At 41.7% G+C, this 20,862-nt stretch overlaps 1 protein-coding gene across 3 annotated transcripts in view; it reads right to left on the reverse strand.

Moving 5' to 3' along the window:
• Positions 1 to 20,313, reverse strand: part of Nsd2 (nuclear receptor binding SET domain protein 2) — a 75,778-nt gene extending 55,465 nt beyond the window's left edge. Inside the window, exons 1-3 of one of the 3 annotated variants that reach the window (XM_051200229.1) lie at positions 20,187 to 20,265; positions 19,347 to 19,416; positions 1,575 to 2,203 (exon numbers count right to left, since the gene is read on the reverse strand). In XM_051200229.1, the coding sequence (XP_051056186.1) occupies positions 1,575 to 2,174 (600 nt within the window). In that variant the 5' untranslated portion in view covers positions 2,175 to 2,203; positions 19,347 to 19,416; positions 20,187 to 20,265. Of the gene's footprint in view, positions 1 to 1,574; positions 2,204 to 19,346; positions 19,417 to 20,186 lie in introns of all 3 variants that reach the window. The other 2 variants (XM_051200230.1, XM_051200231.1) reach the window with 2 other exon arrangements.
• Between the last annotated feature and the right edge of the window lie 549 nt (positions 20,314 to 20,862).

Raw genomic sequence — 20,862 nt, forward strand, 5'->3', positions numbered from 1 at the left:
GATTGCACAGCATCTCCATATTACTTCACTGTGTAAGTAGAGGGTAATTTTAACCAAATCAAGTGGCAGAACTAGGAAGAAAAGTATGGTCTGTGACAACATACACAGTCCTCTTCAAAGAACTGTGAAAGCATAAAGTCACCACATTTATAGGCATATCCCAAATCCTCTAAATCAGCCCAGGCTGGGCGTGGTGGCATATACCCTTAATCCCAAATCCCAGCATTTAGGATGCAGAGACAGTAAGATATCTCTGAGTTCCAGGACAGGGCTACATAGTGAGACCATGTCCTCCTCCTCTCCAAAAAAGGAAAAACAAAGATTTAACTTTGGAATTACATTAGCAAGAATAGAACAGCTCTTCAAAACCACTGCTTTTAAAACCCTCAAAGTACTTTGTGGTTTTAAGGACTTCAAGGAAATTTCAACTGTTTGTTATATGTGGTATTCTGAACAAAATTTCACAACTATAATTTTAAACTAAGTATTTCAATTTTCATGATGTCCACAATTCTTATGAGTTTCAATGTACCTGCTTGGAGTTTTCCCAGTATACCACTGCTGCAACTGAAGGTCAACAAATACCTAGTACCCTCCAGGCCACCAGCTTGGATGAGCACGTATCTGCTTGGTGTCCCTATTTTTTTGTACAAAGGCCAAGGTAACTTAACTGTCTTACATGAGCTATACTCACTCAAGCATCAGGACCACCCTGAAGGTAACTTTTATGATACTGGTGACACAAGCCATCTAACAGAATAGGAACCACGTATACCTCCACTTCAAGTCAGGGCTTTTCCTCTACAGCCTTTGATGGACTAACCAGCACATGCTTACTTTTATACAAAGTACTGGGCTCTGCAGTAAAAACCAAGAATAAGGTGTTTGGCATAGTCCAGTCATCAAGGAGGCGGCCAACTGCTAAACCACTTGGTTGAAGAAACCACTACAGACAATGGCATATGCAGAAAACATGACAGTAGCACTTCTGCATAGCACAGTTCTGCTCCATCATTCACTGTATGGCACACATTTAAGTCTAATGTGTCTCCACAGACCAGTTGGTCTAAGAACACCTGGGGGATAGAACCCATAAAGACAATAAACCCAACAAAGTCAAGAAAAGTGACAGACCTGGATTGATAAATAATTGTTCTTGTCTTTTTCAGAAAGGCTCTCAAAATGTAACCCTGGCTAGTCTTGAACTCAAGAGATCTGCCTATCTCTGTCTACTGTGTGCTAGAATTAAAGATGTGGACCACCACACCTGGCTTTTTTTTTTTTTTAAGTCATTTTAATCCTGAATGGTTAACCCAAGTAGGCCTCTAAAGTGGCACAACTAGTGGTCATGGCATCTAAAGATGGTAATGTTCAGATATTTGGAAGCCCAACAATCAACCAGTAGCCAAGCCTCAATCAGTACCACCTGCATAGGACCAAGGCAAAAAGACAGAAACTGCCACCACCAAGGTGGTTTCCCCATCCCTTCCACCTGCCATCATACTTTTTAAGGTATCACACATGGGTCTCATGCTCACCATTCATTGTCACATAACAGAATCCTTCACAAATACCTTTTTATCTGCAGGACTTGAGATCTTGGACACTAAAGCTGCTTCCACAAGGCCCTGCTCCAGTAAAGAGTCATACTTTATGCTCCTCTTCCTGTTTCTCCTAGTCTTATTATCCGATTTTTGTCCATCTTCTTCTGACTGAGACATATCAGCAGCACTGTCACCACATATTGAAGATTCAAAGAGAGGTTTCCCATTCATGTATGTTTTTGTGATTTTCAGTTTAATTTCTGGAGAGCCATTTTTAATAGGGGTAGTGTTGGGTGGTGTACCAATTCCTTTTACCTCCTGGGACTCAAAACACAATTTAGCATCATGAGCAGCACCAGGTTCTCCATTAAATACTCGAGAAGTAAGATCTTTCAACTTCTCTGCTGGAAGAAAGGGGAGTGCATCATGGCCATTAAATTTCTGCATGACCCCCTCCTGTAGGCTGTTAGAAAGTTGAGCTTTGCTGAGGAATACAGAACATTCATGATTCACTTCACAGTTCTGAGTCTTCCCATTTGCATTGCCAAGGATTTCTGGTGCCTGCTTCATCTTCATGCACTTTACAACTTTCTGAACAGAAAGAGGGCTTTTTCTGATGCTAAATTCCATCCAGCCTAGATGCTTTGGTTCTTAGAACACTACAGCATTTAAAAAGGAAAAAAAAAAAAAAAAAAAAAAGTAGTAAAAGACAGGGAAAAAAGCAACATATTACATTTAAATCTAGGATAAATAGGCCAATATCTCTATAGCTTTGTTGGAGTTGGGTTTTATTCTGTTTTGTCTTTTGAGGCAATTTATGATGTTTTATATAATAATTTAGGCTATAGAAAGCAATTTTAATATCACAAAATAATACAAGAGAAAAGGCAAATCATTTGTAAAAGGGAAAATACAATAGGAGAGAGCAAAGTCCAGGTACCACCAACAACCAATATGGCAGTATGACCAACTTAAGAATTTAGCTTGTGAGCTAGAGAGCTGGCTCAGCAGTTTAAGAGCATGTAACAGCTCTTGCAGAGGACCCTGTTTCAGTTCCCAGCAACTACATGGTGCCTCACAACAATCTCCCATTCCACTTCCAAGATCTGACAACCCTTCTGGCCTTCACAGAAACTAGGCACACTTGTGATATACAAATACTTGAGCAAAATACCCATACACATTTAAAAACCCATAATGTTTTAAAAATTAAAATAAAATTAATTAAAAATTATAGTAATAAAGTAGACATTAAAAAGACTATAGGTTACCATACCAGAGTAGGGTTATAATCTGAACTACACTGGAGGTTGGGGTAGAAGATCACCTGTCCATGACCATATGGGCTACAGAATAAATTTAAAACCTGCCTAGCTAACTTAGTGATACTCTGTCTCAAAATAAAAAGTATAGAGAGAGCTAGGGATGTGCTCTGTAGTAGGATGACTGTCTAGTATGCACCAAGCCCTAGGTTCAATCTCAAGTATTGAGAAAGGTAAAAAGGGAGAGAGAAGAGAGTGGAAAATCTATAGCAAAGAAATACTGGGAAAAAAAAAAAGTCAATGGATGGTTTTCTTTTAAAGATGTATTATGTTTTGCCTTCATATATGTCTGTGCATCACAGTAGCACATAAAGTGCCCTGTGCCCATGGTGGTCAGATGAGGGAACTGAATCCCATGGAATTAGAATTGGAATTAAGGATGACTGTAAGCCACCATGTGGGTGCTAGAATCGGAACTTAAGTACACTGCAAAAGGAGCAAGTGTTCTTAACTACTGAGCAATCTCTCCAATCCCTTAATAGGCTGACTATCTTAATGGCACACTGAAAGCTGGATGTGGTCATATATGCTTTTAATTCCAACACCCAGGAGGTAGAAGCAGGAGGATCTCTGTGTTCAAGACCAGACTGGTCTACAGATTCCTTTTTTAAAAATAGTATTTTGTTATTTATTTTATTCATGTGTATGTCTATGTATGTGTATGCCATGTCATATGCTTGCAAAGGCCAGAAAGGTGTCAGAACCTCTGGAGCTGGAGTTATCCGACAGCTTAGAGCTACCTGATGGAAATCAACTCAGGTCCTCTGGAAAAGTAATGCTCACCTTTAACCACTAAGTAATCTCTCCAGCCCCATGGTCTTAAGTTTCAAAGGTCAGCCTGAACTACAAAGAGAAACCCTGTCTCAAAAACAAAATAAAACAAAAACACAAAACAAAACACTGAAAATAGATTAAAAATATTCAAACTCTAAAAACAAGAAAAAAAATGCTGGGTGGTGGTGGTACATGCCTTTATTCCCAGTACCTGGGATGCAGAACAGGCAGATCTCTGAGTTTGAGGCCAGCCTGGTATACAAAGCAAATTCCAGTACAGCCAGGACTATACAGAGAAACCATCTCAAAAAGTAAACAAAAGCCCTTACCAGCAGGAAGTAGTTTGGAAAGAACAACGCCCAAATTCCCAAATATTGTCTATAAATGTTTGTTTTCATTTAAATGGACTTTGTTATATAAAATAAATTAAAAGAAAAAAATAAACAAAAGCAAACAAACAAAAAAACCGGAAAAAATTAGGAAGGGGAGAATACAATTTCATCATGCTGTGGAACAAAATAAAAAGTCTATTCTCACCCTGAAAGTAAAAGATAAGTCAGAAAAAAATATGTGGGGAGGGCCCCCAATTTAGTGAGACAAATTAACAAATCCAAGGAATGCATACCAAAGCACATAATCAAACTGCTGAAAAACAGAGAAAGAAAAAAAAAAATCTAAAAATAAATGGCACTTATCAGACTCAATTGTAAGTTCAATGGCATCCTAAGATACAGAGAGCATATTAAAAAAATAATAATAATAATAAATAAATGAGAGAGATGGTTCCAAAAGGTATGGATATTTACTGGGAGCTGCAGAGGTGGTGCAAATGTTAAGAGTGCTTGCTATTCATCCAGAGGACCCAGGTTCAATTCCCAGCATTCACACACTGGTTCACAATCGCCTCTAACTCCAGTTCCCGGGGATCCAATACCCTCTCTTCTGACCAATGTGGACAGCAGGCACAGATGTGGTGCACAAACATCATGCAGGCAAAACAAGCATATACATAAAATACAACAAATAAATCTTTTTCAAAATTAAAAAAAAAAAAAAAAAGTGGGTGTACTGCTTTTCCATAGAACCCTTCTAGCAGCTCACAAGAAAATCTACAACTCCAGCTCCAGAGAAATCTGATTTGTGAAGATCTGATGTCTCTATTTCCAGGGAAACCTGCATTCACATGCACATACCCACACACAGATATACACAGTTAAAAATAAATTTTTAGAAAATAATAATGAATAAACAGATAAATCATGGGGTAGGTGATATAGCTCAGTAATGAAGTGTTTGTCATGTATATGGCTCTATCTAGATTCAATCTACAGCAACAAAAACTTTAAATATCCATCTAAATACAAAACAGTTGTCGTGGAATAACCTTTTTGTACACTGTGAAGATACATCTTTGACAAGGCACCTTCTGATTGGTTTAATAAATAGCTGAATGGCCAATAGCTAGGCAGGAGAGAATAGGCTAGACTTCCAGGCAGAGAAAGGAACTTTGGATGATAGGTGCATGAGAGCCACCAAGAAGACACTGAAAAAGTCAGACAGAATAGAGGAGAGGGAACTGAGCCATGTGACAGAACACAGATTAATAGAAACAGGTTAATTTAAGTTGTAAGAGCTAGTTGGGGGGAAAGGCTAAACTAAGGCCAAGCTTTTATAATTAATAATTCTCCAAAAATAGTAACAATAATAATAATTCCCATGCTGTTAATTATGAGCTGGCAGTTCAAAGAATAGTCCAATTACAAAGAGTAGTAAAACAGATGATGACTTATCAGAAACCAAGGCCAGGGGCTGGAAAGTGGCTCCTCAGAGGTTAAGTCCACCAACTGCTCGTCCAGAGGACCCAAGGTTCTATTTCTAGCACCAACATGGAGACTCACAACCCTCTATTACTACAATCCCAGAGGATCTGACATCCTCTACTGGGCTTCTTGGGCACCAGGAATGCACACATTACACAGACATGCAGACAAAACACTCAATACACATAAATTTTTTTTCATTTTAATTTTTGTGTGTGTTGGTGTTCTGTCTACATGTATATCTATATGAAGGTGTAGAAGCTCCTAAAACTGGAGTTACAAACAGTTGTGAGCTGCCATGTGACTTCTGAGAATTGAACCTGGGCCCTTTGGAAAAGAAGCCAGTGCTCTTAACCACTTAACCTTTCCAGGCCCCCATAAAAAAAATATTTTTTAAAATTAAAAAAAAAAAAAAGGCCAGATGGCAGTATGTAAGTATTGCATAAGAAAACTTGTCAATTCGACATATATAGAAAAATATCCTCCAAGATGATGAAACTAATTGAGAGAAATACAAACTAAAAACTTGTTACTAAAAATGCTTGGGGGGAGGGTATTGACTGCTGGAGAAATAGGTCAGACAGTAAGGGAACTTGCAAGCCTGGGAAGATTAATTCAATCCCCAAAATTCCAAGGAAAGGTGAAATGAGAGAACCAATTTCACAAAGCTCTCCTCTGATCTTGACATATGTTTAAATACAGAAAGAGGTACCATAATTTTTTTTTTTTTTTAAAGTTCAAGTTGAGAGCCAGGCATAGTGGTACAGGCCTTTAATCCTGAAGCTGGCTTGGGAGGTGGAGACAGGCACATTTTTCTAACTTCGAGGTCAGCCTGGTCTACATAGTAAGTTCTAGCTAGGGCTAAAGAGCGAGATTCTAACTGAAATAATTCATTAAAATTAAAACAGCATAATTATGCTTATTCCCACAAACCTATACTTTTCTTTTTTTGAGACAGATCTTCCTCTATAGCCCTGGCCTGAAACTAAACTACATAGGCCAAGCTGATTCTGAACTCACAGAGATCCCACCTGGCTTTTTAAAATTTGTTTTGTTTTGTTTCATTTTTTACATTGCTGAAGATTGAAGACAAGACCTCATACATACTAGATAAATAAAGTTCTACCACTGAGCTACACCCCCCAAGCCCATAAGTACACATTTAAACAGTCAAAATGGTAAATTTTTATCATATGTAAGTTATCCCACATATACACCTCATTGGAAGCAGACAAAGACTGCTTACAAGAAACTTACATCCTAAAGAGAGTTCTATGAAGCCAGGGAAGAATGAGAGAAAAGAAATTTTCAAAGGGATATCAATAAAGGAAACGGCATTCAGATTAAGAGCTTCCTATGCTCAGAGAAAGATAAATAAAACAGGCCATCAGATCAATGCTAAAACTATAGAATTTGAAAGAAAAATAATCTTTATCACTAAAAATCCAAAAGAGTAAGTTAGAATGGAATTACTAAATTAGGATGGCTCAGTGGGAGAGCACTTACCTAGCATGTCCTAGAGCCTATGTTCCACAGATCTCTAAAGCCCCCTAAATTTTTAAAAGAAGAATTGCTGGAGACAGAGACTCAGCAAATAAAAGCATTAACAATCAACAATGAAACAAGCCTGTCTACCTGAATTCAGTCCTTTGAACCCACAAAAATGTGGGAGACTCCAAAAGAACTGTCCTCTGGCAAGCAGATCTTTGTGAGTTCGAGACCAGCCTGATCTACAAGAGCTAGTTCCACAAGAGCCTCCAAAGCCACAGAGAAACCCTGTCTCGAACCACTCCCCCCAAGAAAAGAACTTTCCTTTGATCAACATGTGAAGAAAAAACTTCTTTACTAGAACTTTATGCCCAGCTAAATTATCATGCAAACATGAAGATGAATACAGCAAAGGTGCAGATGAGAGGAGCCTTACACATAGTAGCCCTTCCACAAAGAAATGCTAGGAAGTACTTTGCCAAGATTATAGACACAGAAGGAAGAATCAGTCTACAAAAGTGAGGAACACTGTTAATTCTAAAACAATTTTTATATTTGAAGATTTACCTTATTTTTAATTTTATATATATCCATATATACATATATACATACATACATACATACATACATACATACATACATACACACACACACACACATGGGGTCCCTGTACAAATGTGAATGCAGGTACCTGAGAGTACAGAAGAAGGTATTGAATCCCCTCAGAAGCTGGGTATAAGCATCCAATGGGGGTGTTGGGAGCAGGAAGTGCTCTTAACTGAGACACGTCTCCAACCCCACAATAGAACATCCAACGTTTCATAGGACCTGAGTTCATTTCCAAGTACCCACATGATGGCTCACAACCATCTGAAATTCCAGTTCCATGGAATCCAGAAGCCTCTTCTGGGTTCAGAGGGCAACAGAAATACATGCAGAAAAAAAAACACTCATACTTAAATAAAAACACCAAAATAATGTTTTAATAAATGAGAGGTGGAACTAAAGAGATTATCTCTGGTTACATTACTTGTTACCCTCGCAGAGAACCAAGCTGATTCCCAGTATCCACTTGGGGGCACACAACTGTCTAACTCCAATTCCCAGGGATAGACAATTTCTTTCAGCTTCTATGAGCATACACTGCCTTTTTTGTTTGTTTTTGGGACAGGGTCTCTCTTATTTAGTTCTGACTGTCCTGGATCACCCTGTCTCTTCTTACCAAGTGCAGAGATTAAAAATATGCACCATACCTGGCTTTTGCAAAACCCTGTCTCAGGCAGGGGGGTGGTGTTCAGATATAACAAAACAGATGGCTCAATGCTCACCTGCAGAGAATCCGAATTCAGTTCCTTGCACCCATTATCAGCCAACTCACAACTTAACAAAGAACCTAACACACACATATAATTTAAAGTAATAAAAGTAAAAAATTTTTAAAGTAATGATGTACTGATTTATGCTAACATAGATAAGCCTTGAAAATAAGTAAAAAGGCTAGACACAGAAGACCTCATACTGAAAGACTCCCTACCAACTGCACTCACTCATGAACTCACAGCAGCTGTGTCAAGGCCTAAACAAGGCTGGGCCTTTCCACATTTCATCACCAATGGTGATGCTCATGAGGCTCCACCTCTCCTGAGAGACTACTGCAAGGTAATGTTGTTGGAAAATCTTCAATTTTATAGCTACAGATAAACTGCCTGTGCTCCAGTAAATAACTTATCCAAGTTCATGCTAGTAGTCATACTTACATACAGTGTGTGTGTGTGTGTCTCTCTCTCTCTCACACATACACACACACACACACATACACATACACACACACACACACACACACAGAAATTATGAAATGAACTTGGGAAGGTTTCAGCAGGAAAGAGAAGTGGTTGAGAAAGTATAACAGATAAAATAATAACCAAAATTTATTATGAGTGCTTAAAATTGTCAAAGAATAAAAAAAGCCACTATATTGTATAATTTCTTCTATAGGAAATACTCAAAACAGATAAATGCATAGAGACAGAAAATAAAGTTGTTTTCAAGAGCTAAAAGGAGGTTAGAAAGGGAAATGACAATTCAAAGTTTTATCTTAAGATAATTTAAAGCCAGGCAGTGGTGACATACACTTTTAATCCCAGCACTTTGGGAAGCCTGGTCTACAAGTTCCAGGATAGCCAGGGCTACATAGAGAAACTGCCTCAAAAAAAAAAAAAAAAAAAAAAAAAAAAAAAAGGGGGGGGGAGTGAGGGGTAAAGTGTATATGAGTAAGACTTTGTCCTTGTTCTACATTTCTACCTCTGGATGAGTCCCAGAGGCTCCTTGACTGAGCACAATAAGACAGTGCCAGACTGGGGTAATAGCTCAATGAGTAAAGTACTTGCAATTATAAGAACCTGAGTTCAACTGGGTGGTGGTGGTGCATGCCTTTACTCTCAGCACTGAGGAGGCAGAGGCAGGCGGATCGTCAGAGTTTGAGGCCAACCTAATCTACAGAGCAAGTTCCAGGACAGCCAGGGCTACATAGAGAAATCCTGTTGAAAGACAAGGAAGAAAGGGAGGGAAGGAGTGAGGAAAAGAACATGAGTTCAGACCCCCAGAATTTAGGGATATCTAAATGCAGCAGCACACATTTGTAATCCTAGCATTTCTACATCAAGATGGGTGCCAGAGTTAAAGAATTTCCAGAAGCTTGTAAGCCACCTAGCCTGGTGTATACAGAGGCAAACTACAAGAGACTGCCTCAGTTTAGATAGAAAGTTGAGGACCAAAACCCAGGGCTGTCCTCTGACTTCCATATGCTTGCCGTGGCATATACACACCTTACACACTCATAACAACTAAAGAAAAAGCGGCCATAAACTTGAAAGGGGTACATGTATAGCTGAGGATTCTGTTGAGGAGGAAAGGAGGAATGTAATTATTTTAAAAATAGTAATAGGGTCCGGGAGATATAGTTCAATGAGAACTTTCTCTAGCATGTACAAGGCCCAGTTCCCAAAATCTGCACTAATCACAATAATAGTCCAAGGACCACAGCAGGGCCCTGGATTGCTCTCCAGTGGACACCTGGCCTCTGCCTCTTTACTCGGTTCACTTCATCAAGATCCCTGAAAGATCAAGAACATAATGGTAATGGAGAAACAAACCTGGGTTTACATTTGCAAGGTAGATACTGAACAAATAAAAAGCACTAGTATTTATTTCAAATGAAGTTTAAGTTGGGCAAGATGGCTCACTCCCATGATCCCAGCACTTAGAAGGTAGAGTCAAGAGTTCAAGGCCAGTCTGATCTATACATTGAGTTCTAGGACAGTCAAGACTAGATAGTGACACCCTAACTGAAATAAAATAAATAAATAAATAAATAAATAAATAAAGGAAAACAAGTATGGTATCCCATACCTATAATCTAACTTAGAACTTTCAAGGTAGAGACAAGAGGATCTCTCAGGGCCAGCCTAGAGTACACGAGTCTCACAAAAAGCAAAAGGACCACAGAAGAAAAAAACAGGGGAAGGGCTAATTTCCCTACATAGATCTTTCTCAGTGGTCTAATTCTATGAGTTTTTACTTTTGGTAATATTTCTTCTGCTGTTGAAATACATTACTCTCTCCCATTTGAGAGTTAAGTTGCCAGAAATTAAACAGGTTTCTCACTCTCATGACAGTTCATGCTTATCTTAAACTACCAAGTGAATGAATCTGAATAGAAAAACAACAAGGAACAGAGAGGGATGCTCTGGTCAGACACCAGACAGTACAATATCCAAGTCACATTCAGACAAAACCCTGACGCTCTGAGTTGGCCACATTCTTCTTTGCCACCATGCAAATTTCTTTTGTGATCTAGGCAGTGGATGTGTTACAGTCTTTCCTTCAGTCCACATGTACTGCACACCTCCACATGTAACTCAGTTCTAGGGATACAAATTTGAACACAAGGTAAGTGCCCCACCTTCACAGAGCTTCCACATAAACTAGGAAGGGAAGGAGAAACAAATGAGGTCATTACTGAAATAGCAGGAAGGGATAAGGAGCAGCTTAAAGGAATCCAGAGAGCAAAAGAACAAAGCTTTATTTATTTTTATAGGAATGGGTGTTTTGCCCAGACGGAGGCCAAAAAAAGGTATTAGAACCTCTAGAACTAGTCAGACAATTGTGCGGTCACGTTGATGTGGGGAATTGAATCTGGATCCTCAAAAGAGAAGCCAGTGCGCTTAAGCACTGAGCCATCTCTTCAACCACATAACAGTCAAACATGTAAGTAAGCACTAAACACAGAGAAGAGATGAATATTAAAAAATGTTTTCAATTAATGGAAAGAACAATCAAGAAAGATAGCCAGAGACTGGACAGATGGCTCAGAGATTAAGAGCACTGGCTGCTCTCAGAGGACCAGGGTTCAACTCCTAGCAGCCACATGGAAGCTCACAACTAGCTATCTGTGGCTCAGGTTCCAATGCATATAAAATAAAAATAAATTTAAAAAGAGAAGTCAACCTGTTATTCACACATGTACACACACACTCACTCATGTGAATGTGCGAGACTGCAATTTGCCTGATGTGATCAAAGAAATGTTTCAAAAAAAAAAAAAAAACAAAAAACCCTTTCACTTAAAAGTAATATGTTGGGCTGGCAAGGTAAAATGTATCCCACCAAATCTGATGACCCAGGGCCTTTAGCTCTATTACTGAGCTATATCCACAGCACTTAGTAATGCCTAATTTCCTCAAATGTGATAAATGGTATTTAGCCATGTCTTTATTTGACCAAGTACAGATGCAAATAAACGTTACACAATATCAGTAATTCCAACCCCTTATCATCTACAGTCCTCTTCTGTCTTTCTCTGTAGAAGAAAACAGGTTGCTAGTCTTGAGGTTTCCTGTGTCCTTACTTCTGCCAATGGCAGTCCTGAGCATAGTTTAAAACATTCCTCTCTCTTCAATATTTTAATCAGCTGTTAAATGTAGATATTTCATCAAATTTGGAGTTGATTTTTTTTTTCCTCCAAGACTATCCCACACATTTCCAAAAACATTTTTTTTTTCTTTTTTTCCTCTTGCTTTGTTCTCTCGTGGGTCACTAAACTTCATGGGATAACGGACAAGGGTTCTGGCTTACTATTGTCACAGGATTAATATCTTCAATAAAGAAAAAAATGTCAGACAGAAGGCTGGGAAGATAGCTCAATTGGTAGTAGAGGGCTTATATAGCATTCAGCATAGCATGAAGGGAGGAACCCTGGGGCTCAATCCCTAGGACCACATACACAGGATATAGTAGCATATGCCTTTAATACTAGCACTTGAAAGAAGAAGGCAAGAGAGTCAAAAATTCAAAAAAATAGTATTACTATTATTACTATTACTGTGTTTATAGATGATGTGTGTGTGTAATTGGCACAGCAAACATCACATCAATTGTGGCAGAGGACAACTTTTGGAAGTCAGGTCACTCATTCCATTGAAAGTCAGAGAATCAATTAAGGTCATCATACTTGTATATAGGTATTTTTACCAAACGAGCCATCTCTCTGGCCCAAGGATGTGGAGGTTAACTTTTAGAGTGATTTCAAAGCCAGCCTTGACTATATGAGACCCTATCAAACAAAGCGAGGAAGGAAGGAAAGGAGAAAAGGGAGGGATAGAGGGAGGAAGGGAATAAATGAAACGATTGATCAATCAATTAATCAATCAACCACGCAGATAAGGGGAAAAGTTCAGCAGGTAAAAAGCATATGCCAAGCAAACCTAACAAAGAGCTCCATCTCTGGAGACACAAACAGCTGTATACAGGGGGACAAGTGTGGTGGTACATACCTTTAATCTCAAGCAGACAGATCTCTTTGAGTTTGAGGCTAGCCTAGTCTACAGAATGAGTTCCAGGCCAGCAAGGGTAACACAGAGAGACCCTGTTTTGTTTTTTAAAGCCAGATACAGTGGTACACATCTATAATCCTAGCACTCTTACAAGCATGATAGGAGGCACAGACAGGACAATCACCTGGAAGCTCTAGGTCTAGCTAGACTGAGGTATGCAAAGCAACAGAAACAGCAAAGGAGTCCTTACCTCAACAAGATAGGGGATAATTAATCTCTACATGCACCCCGTAGCACATGAATACCTGCTCTCATACACAGTCATCATACACACAGTAATAGTAAGAAATAAAAAGAAAAGAACAGCAGGAGAGTCAGGTATCTAACATCTGGAAATCTGAGACAAGAAGATCAATCACCATAAGTTGAAAGGTAGCCTGTTATACATACCAAGTTCCAAACCAGCCGGAACTATATATATAGCAAGACTCTTTCAAAAACTAAAAATGAGCCAGTTGATGGTGGTGAAGGCCTTTAATCCCAGCACTTGGGAGGCAGAGGCAGGAAGACATCTATGTGAGTTCCAGAACAGCCTGGTCTACAAAGTGCCAGGACAAGCTTCAAAGCTACACAGAGAAACCCTGTCTCAAAATAACAAACAAACAAACAAAAAACACCAAACTTTTTCTTAAGAGATAAGTGATGGTGGTACACACCTTTGATCCCAGTACTTGGAAGGCAGAGGCAGGTAGATCTCTGTGAGTTCAAGACCAGCCTCATCTACTGAGCAAGTTCCAGGACAGCCTCCAAAAGCTACAGAGAAACCCTGTCTTTAAAAAACAAAACAAAAAAAATTATAGAACAGCAAAACAATAATTTTCCAAACTATGCAAAAGCCCAATCTTTATCACATAAAGCATAGTGACTTTGGGCAAGTAATTTAACTAACATCTTTGAATTACCTGCTATGACAGTTAAGATAAGTGAAAATGATTTTCGGGGGCTTACTGATCAAAGGTCCTACAAACAACCCAGGTTCGATTCCAGCACCCACATGGTAGCTCAGAACTATGTTAAATTCTATCCCAGGAGCCAGGTGGTAGTAGTGCACTCCTTTGAGCTCAGCACTGGACAGGCAGACACAGGTGGATCTCTACAAGTTCAAGGCCAGCCTGGTCTACAGAGTGAGTTCCATGACAGCCAAGGCTACACACACAGATCTCGGTCTCAAAAAAAAAAAAAAAAAAAAATCCATCTCAGGGTATCCAATGCCCTCTTTTGACAGCTTTGGGCACCAGGCACATAATTAGTGTATCTATCTATATACATGCAAACAAAACACTCACAGACATAAAACACTAAAGCAAATCAACCCCCAAAAAGGCACTGAGATAGGGGCAAGTGAATTTCTGAGTTCCAGGATAGCCAGAATTATACAGAGAAACTGTTACTGTTCAGTTCCAGATACGAAACACCAGTGAAAGCAGACTGTCCAGAGACAAGTAGTTTCTAAGCCATCAAAACTACTGCAGGGGGCTGGAAAGATTGCTTAGCAATTAAGAGACTAGCTGCTCTTGCAAAGAATCTGGGTTGTTTCTAGCACCAATACGGTGGCTTACAACCACCAATAATTCTAGTCCCAGAGATCCAATGACCTCTTTTGATCTCTGCATGTACCAGACACATATATGATGCACATACAAATATGCAAAAGAAACACCCATATGCATAAAAGCTAGTAAACAGTAAGTAAATAAAAATTATCACTGAAGCTCAAGAGAGATGGACAGCATAACGATGTAATCTTAGGATCACAAAGGACTGACTAGAAGATGGTCCAGGAATAAACGCAACCCTCTAGGCCTAAAGAGTCTTCTCATTACCAGGATAGATCTAGAGTACTTTCCAAAACAAAAAGATCAAAGCCTCCTTTAGAAAAGAACAAAGGTAGGTCATAAACTAGCCCCTTATTCCCTCTCATTGGTTTACAGCAAGGAAAAAAATAGGGCCAGTACTAACCAATTTTCATACTATAATTACCATACTATCTGGCCACTTCTCCTTTTTACCTTTCCAGCCTGTCAAAACCGAATCAGAGATCCAAGAGACAGCTCAGGAGATAAAGGTGATTGCCACTAAGCCTGACAACCATAGTCTGGTTCCTGCAGCCCACACAGTAGACAGAAAGAACTCCTCCTAGCTGTCCTCTACATGCACACCATGGCATGGTAACACATGAATCTTGGCATGAGCACATAAGGGCACACATAAAAATAAGTAAAGCAACTTAAAAATATGTACATATCAGCTCCTACTCTTGCATCTGCCCTCTCTTCCTACTCCCATCTCTCATGTCGAGTACTCTATTCTAGTCCTGGTTTGCAGGCCTCCTCACTGACCTCTGCTACCAGTCTTTAGCTCTCCTCTTTCTCCTCACATATCAAGACAAGCATCCTCACACAACCCCTTCATCCACTTCACTTTTAAGTTATCCCACAAGTTAAGGCTGTTACAAAGAGAACCCCTGGGGGGGGTAGCAAAAAAGATAACACACAAAGGCTGGGCAGTGTTGGAGCACACCTAATAATCCCAGCACATTTAGGAAGGCAAAAGTAGGTGGACCAGCCTGATCTACAGAGCAAGTTCCAGGACAGCCAGGGCTACACAGAGAAACCCTGTCTTGAAAAACAAAACAAAAACAAAACAAAACAAAAAAAATTACATATGGACAAATAGCCAGTTCATATCTGTCAGTCATCAGGGACCATTTAGTTACTGAGGATAAAAGGTAAGAGACAAAGTCCCCATGTACAGACATCTCAATGAAGACAGATAAAGAACTAACAAATGTAACACATTAAATACTATTGAGAAAATGCTAAAACTGAAGTAAGATAAGTGTGGGGTTTTTTGTTTGTTTTTGTTTTTTTTTTTAAGACAGGGTATCATTATGTAGTTCTGACTGATCTAGAATTCACTAAGTAGGCCAAATTAATCTTGAACTCAGAGATTCTCCTACCTTTGCCTCCTGAGTGCTGGGATTAAAGGAATGAGTCACCACACCCAGCATCAAGACAGTACCTAAGAAGTTTGAGCAAAACCTCTGAGGATAAAAATCAAGTTACACCGACATTTGTAGGACACTCCAAAGAAAATAAATAGCATTCCAGTGGTCTGAGGCACAGTGGGACTAGGGTTTAGGGCAGACAAGAGGTATAGCTTGAACAGATGATTAATAAGGGACCAGGAAAATATGAGGGAAGAAACAAATACTAAAATCTTTACCTTTAAGAGCCTTCCCAAACAGGCTGCTTCCAAAACGGAGGCTTCCAGCATGAGGCTCAAGCTAAGACATAGCTGAAGGAATTTAATAGGAAAAACAAGCCCATGCACACAAAGCAGAATGTGCACAAAAGGTGGGAAAGAGGAATAAAAATTAACCATACAAAGGCTCAAGAGGAAGCATCACAAGAAAAGATGGGATGGGGTTGACAAAATGGCTAAGCAAATAAGTTACAAGCCTGGTGCCCTGAGTTCAAACCCTAAAATCCACAGTGGAAGGAGAACCCCTGAAAATTGTTCCTGACCTATACACACACATATACATACATACATACATACATACATACATACACACACACACACACACACACACACACACACACACACACACAAGAACGACAGGTGGAGGTCAGAGAAACAGCACTGTGGTTAAGAGCACCTGCTGCTCTTCCAGAAAACCCAAATTTGCCCCCCAAAACCCATGTTGGGAGGCTCACAATCAGATGCCTTCTTCTGACCTCCTGGGACACTGGCAAATACACCCAGTCTACACTCACACAAACATACATAAAATAAATCCTTTTAATTAAAAAAAATTTTTTAAGATTTATTTATTATTTTATGTGGATAAGCCTTTTGCCTCCATGTATCATATAGAGTAAACCAGAAAAGGTGTCAGATCTCCTGGGACTAACATTAAATTTCTTTTACCCACAATATTCATTATAACCAATTCCAGAGAAACTAAAAAACCATATTGATAGTTTGTAAACATGAGCCTATTCTAGTACACAAGTGACTCCTTTTGCTTTTATATCATATATATATTTTATGTTCTTTTTGCCTAACCCAGTGATACAGATAAATCAACAACAGCAGAAACTCTTCCTTCTTATTGTCATTTGTTTCACTTACACATTTGCAAAGTTTCAAGAGCTTATCTCCATTAAGCATGATGAGCAAAAACTAGCAAACAGGCTGGCCTCATTAGCCTCATTGTTTGTTTATTAATTATTTAACCAGAAGAGAGGCCAGACAAAGATAAGGGAAGCCACAAGAAGTAAAGTCATGCCTACAAGAGCCTTCCAAAATAGGTAGGAACCACAGAGCTTGGCTTCCAGGATAAAACTCAAGCTAAGATGTACTTGAAGGGGAACTTCAGCTCAATAATTTCTCTTCTATATTCAGCTTTCTGGAAGTTTTCTACTACAACATAACTTAAAGAGAGGCAAACAGGTCATATGCTAACATGAAATAGGTTGTTTACCCAATGCCATATGCCCACTTGGTAGTTTAATTTGACATGAACAGGTGAAGGAGAAACCAGGGTGCCCAAGATTTAATAAGAGTCCCATTTCCAAGAACTTACCCAAAAGTGAGAAAGCTATTAAAAGGCTATGTGTTGTGTTATGAAAGTGACAACAATCAGTGGTCTATGCCCTACAACAATCTGCACAAAGGCCTGGAGTGAAGACAGAACACCACAAATTTGGGAAGAGAGACTCTGATTTTACTGACTGAAGACAAAGAGGAGAGTGCAGTCAGGAGACCAATATACATATCTAAAGTTTTATGTATGTTATAGTCTCAAGCAATTCACCAGAAAGTAACACACAATAATGGCTGCCCAGAGATGGTGACACAGACCTTTAATCCCAGCACTCAGGAGGCAGAAGCAGATAAATCTCTGAATTTCAAGCCTGCCTGGTCTACAAAGTTCCAGGAAGGCCAGGGCTACACAGAGAAACCCTGCCCCCCCCCCAAAAAAAAGACCAAAAAGACTTCAGAGCTAAAACTGTAGCTCTGTGATTGAGAGCTTGCCTAAGTCCAAGATACAGGGCTCAGTCTTCAATACATATACACAACACCTGGGCACAGCCCTTCATGTTTATAATTTCAGTACAGAAAACTGTTCAAAGTTCAAGGCCATCTTAGTCTACATAGCAAGTTCTAGGCCAGTCACAACTACTTACCAAGCTCCTGTCTCAAAAAAAAAAAAAAAATCTGTTTTCAATTCTATTTAAAGGTAATATTTTTTTTAAAAAGGTTTCTTTTGCCAAATTAAAAAGAACAATAACTTCCAAATTATATTTTTCAGCTCACTTTAGCAGTTTTTTTTTAACATGTGTAATTTTTGGTAAAGAGACTCAAATTTATAGCTCATATAGGGCACATTTTAACTAGTGTTTCCTATCTTCTCACCAACACTTCTTAGTCTAATTCCACCTACATTCACATTTTACACTGAATTGTCAAAACTGTAAAAAAGGAAGTAACTAATTAGTTCACATTCAGCCATGTGAGTAAACCTTTTTAAAGCCTGAGTACTTCTTGGAAAGGATGCCTGAATAGATGAAAGACTAGACTCCTCCCTAAAGTAACCCACAGGGTCTCTAATGCCTGACTCATTCTGCAATTCTGACTTAAGTCTTCTTTTGGTTCCTCACATCTCTACAGGCAGTGGCTTAACAGCCCTGTAGAGCTTGGCTGCATAAAAATAACCTAGTAATCTCACTTGTTGTCCTACTGCTTTTCTCTTTATTTCTCCACAAACTTCAAGTTATGATAGTTTATAACATTAAAATGAACACATCACATCTGTACAGACATAAACATTGTCCATTTTGGTAAAAAAAAAAAAATTATCTAAATACTCTGAAAAATGGAGTTTTGACTCTTACAAAGGCCAAAAGGGAAGGATTTTTGTTCTGAATATGTTGGGAGTTATTCACAAAAACTTACACAAACTCACAAGCAGATATTAAGTCCACACAATACAAGCCATCAAGCCAAAAATGAAGGCTGCTGGGCAGAGAAGAAAATGGAAGGAAAGAAAAGGAAATGACTCAAAGTAATAGTGTATAAGGCGTGAACCTTATGCATCCCTAGCTGGCAGTTAAGATTTGAACTCTGGGTCTTGGGGAATGGAAGAACACACTGCCGTTTTTTTTTTTTTACAGGAATTGTGAATATATACATATAGCGATTTAAATACGTAACCAGAACTTAAAACATGGGAAAGGTAGGAGTTAAAAGTCTCAGGTTCCTGAAACGTTTCATAACTTATTTTCTAGGGTGACGATCTTAATTCAAATACATAAAGTAGAATATAATCCATGCACAATCTTGGAATTTAATTCCTTTAAAAGTCAAGGCCTTCCAAAGTCTGTGAGTAGGCTGGCAGTACTTAGACACTTCGCTACCCTAATTCTGAACTCGCTCGGTATCAGACTGGTCTCTTTACGGGGTCCGTTATAACATACACACACCCCCCCAATTATCTACCTGGAAATGATTCCTGTCAGAACATCCGATTTCATACCGTTTCGTCGTCAATGTCAAACCTCTTCCTGAGCTGAGAAGGGAGAAAAGCTCAGTGTTGCAACCGGTCCTAAGCAATACCCTCACCCATTTTCTTCTCACCGAAACTCAAAACCAAGCATCTTTTAAATGCCGAGATTTAAAACCAAGGCAGTCGCCAGCCGCTCGGCCGCCACAGTCGGGCTCGCCGCGCCCTGCGCCTTCTAGGCTGGGAGCTGCATCCCGAGCGAGGGAGCGAGCGCGCCCCGTGAGGCGCGGCCACAGCCCCAGGCGGGACCGCGGGTCCAGCCAGCCTCGTCTCCACCTGCGAGGCCAGGCAAGGGCCGGCAACCGCGGCGCCGCGCTGACCAACGGCCGGCGCCCCGAGTGTCAACGCCGGACGCTTCCGCACACAAAAAGCGCCTCTCGGTCCACCCGGCCGCCCCTCCCACCGCGCCTCCCGGCCCCGCGCCCCGCGCCGCACAAAGGCCCGCTCGTCCCGCCCGGCGCCGCGGGAACAAAGGCGGCCGCCCTCCGGCCCGGCACAGGTGCAGCTCCGGCCAGCGGGCCCAACATGGCCGCGCGCCCGCCGCCCCGTTAGCCGTCGCCGGTCGTGCGCGTTCGGCCGGCGCTTCAGGCCGAGTCCTCTCAGCCTCCTGATCCTCCGCCCTCGCCTCAGGCCGGGCGTCCTCCTCCGGCCTGCCCGCGCCGCCCGGCCCTCGGCCCCTCAGGGCCGCCCCCTCAGCCCTCGGGCCTCGATCACCCGACCTCCCTTTCCCGGCCAGCGGTTGGTTCCCGCGGCGGTTGGCCGGCGGCCCCAGTGACCTGCACTGCGTCGCATCCTCCGGTGGCTGTCCGGCAGTGGCTGTCCGGCGGCGGCGAGCGCGAGGCCGCGGAGGGCAAGGCGGCGGGAGGGGGCGGCGGCGGCGGCAGCGGCGGGCGCAGCGCGGCCAGGCCGAGGCTCTCCGCGCGCGGCGCCGACCCCGCCCCCGCGCCTCCCGCCCGCCGCCGCCGCCGCCGGGGCCGCCGCCGCCCCCAGAAGCCGCGGGAAAAGTGCGCTCCGCTGATTGGCTGCCGCCTCTAGGCGCCCGCGGACCGGGCTTTTCAAATCCGCGCCGGGGCCGCGCGCGGAGGGCGACGGGCGGCGGGCGGCGGGCGGCGAGGAGCGCGGGGTAAGCAGCGGTCCCGAGCGCGGGTGTCGAGGAGCCGGGCGCGCGCCCGCTCCGCTCGCCTCCCGCTCCCGCTCCTCGAGCGGCGCGCGGGCGGCGGCCAGCTCCGCAACCGCGGCGAGCCCCGGCGCGGTGACGTCACGCCCACCGCCCAATCGCCGCGCGCGGTCCCGGAGCCAGGCGTGGGCGCGGACGCGGGCACACGGCCTCGGGCAGATGGGGAGCGCGGGAGGCCGCGGCCCCGCCCAGTGTTCGGGCCTCGAGCTCCAGCGCCTGGCGGGAGCAGCTCGTGGCGCGCCGGAGCTCGCCCGCCTCCCGGAGCGGACAGCTGA

Source organism: Phodopus roborovskii, unplaced genomic scaffold, assembly GCF_943737965.1.
Source record: "Phodopus roborovskii unplaced genomic scaffold, PHOROB, whole genome shotgun sequence".
Taxonomy (NCBI): Eukaryota; Metazoa; Chordata; class Mammalia; order Rodentia; family Cricetidae; genus Phodopus; species Phodopus roborovskii.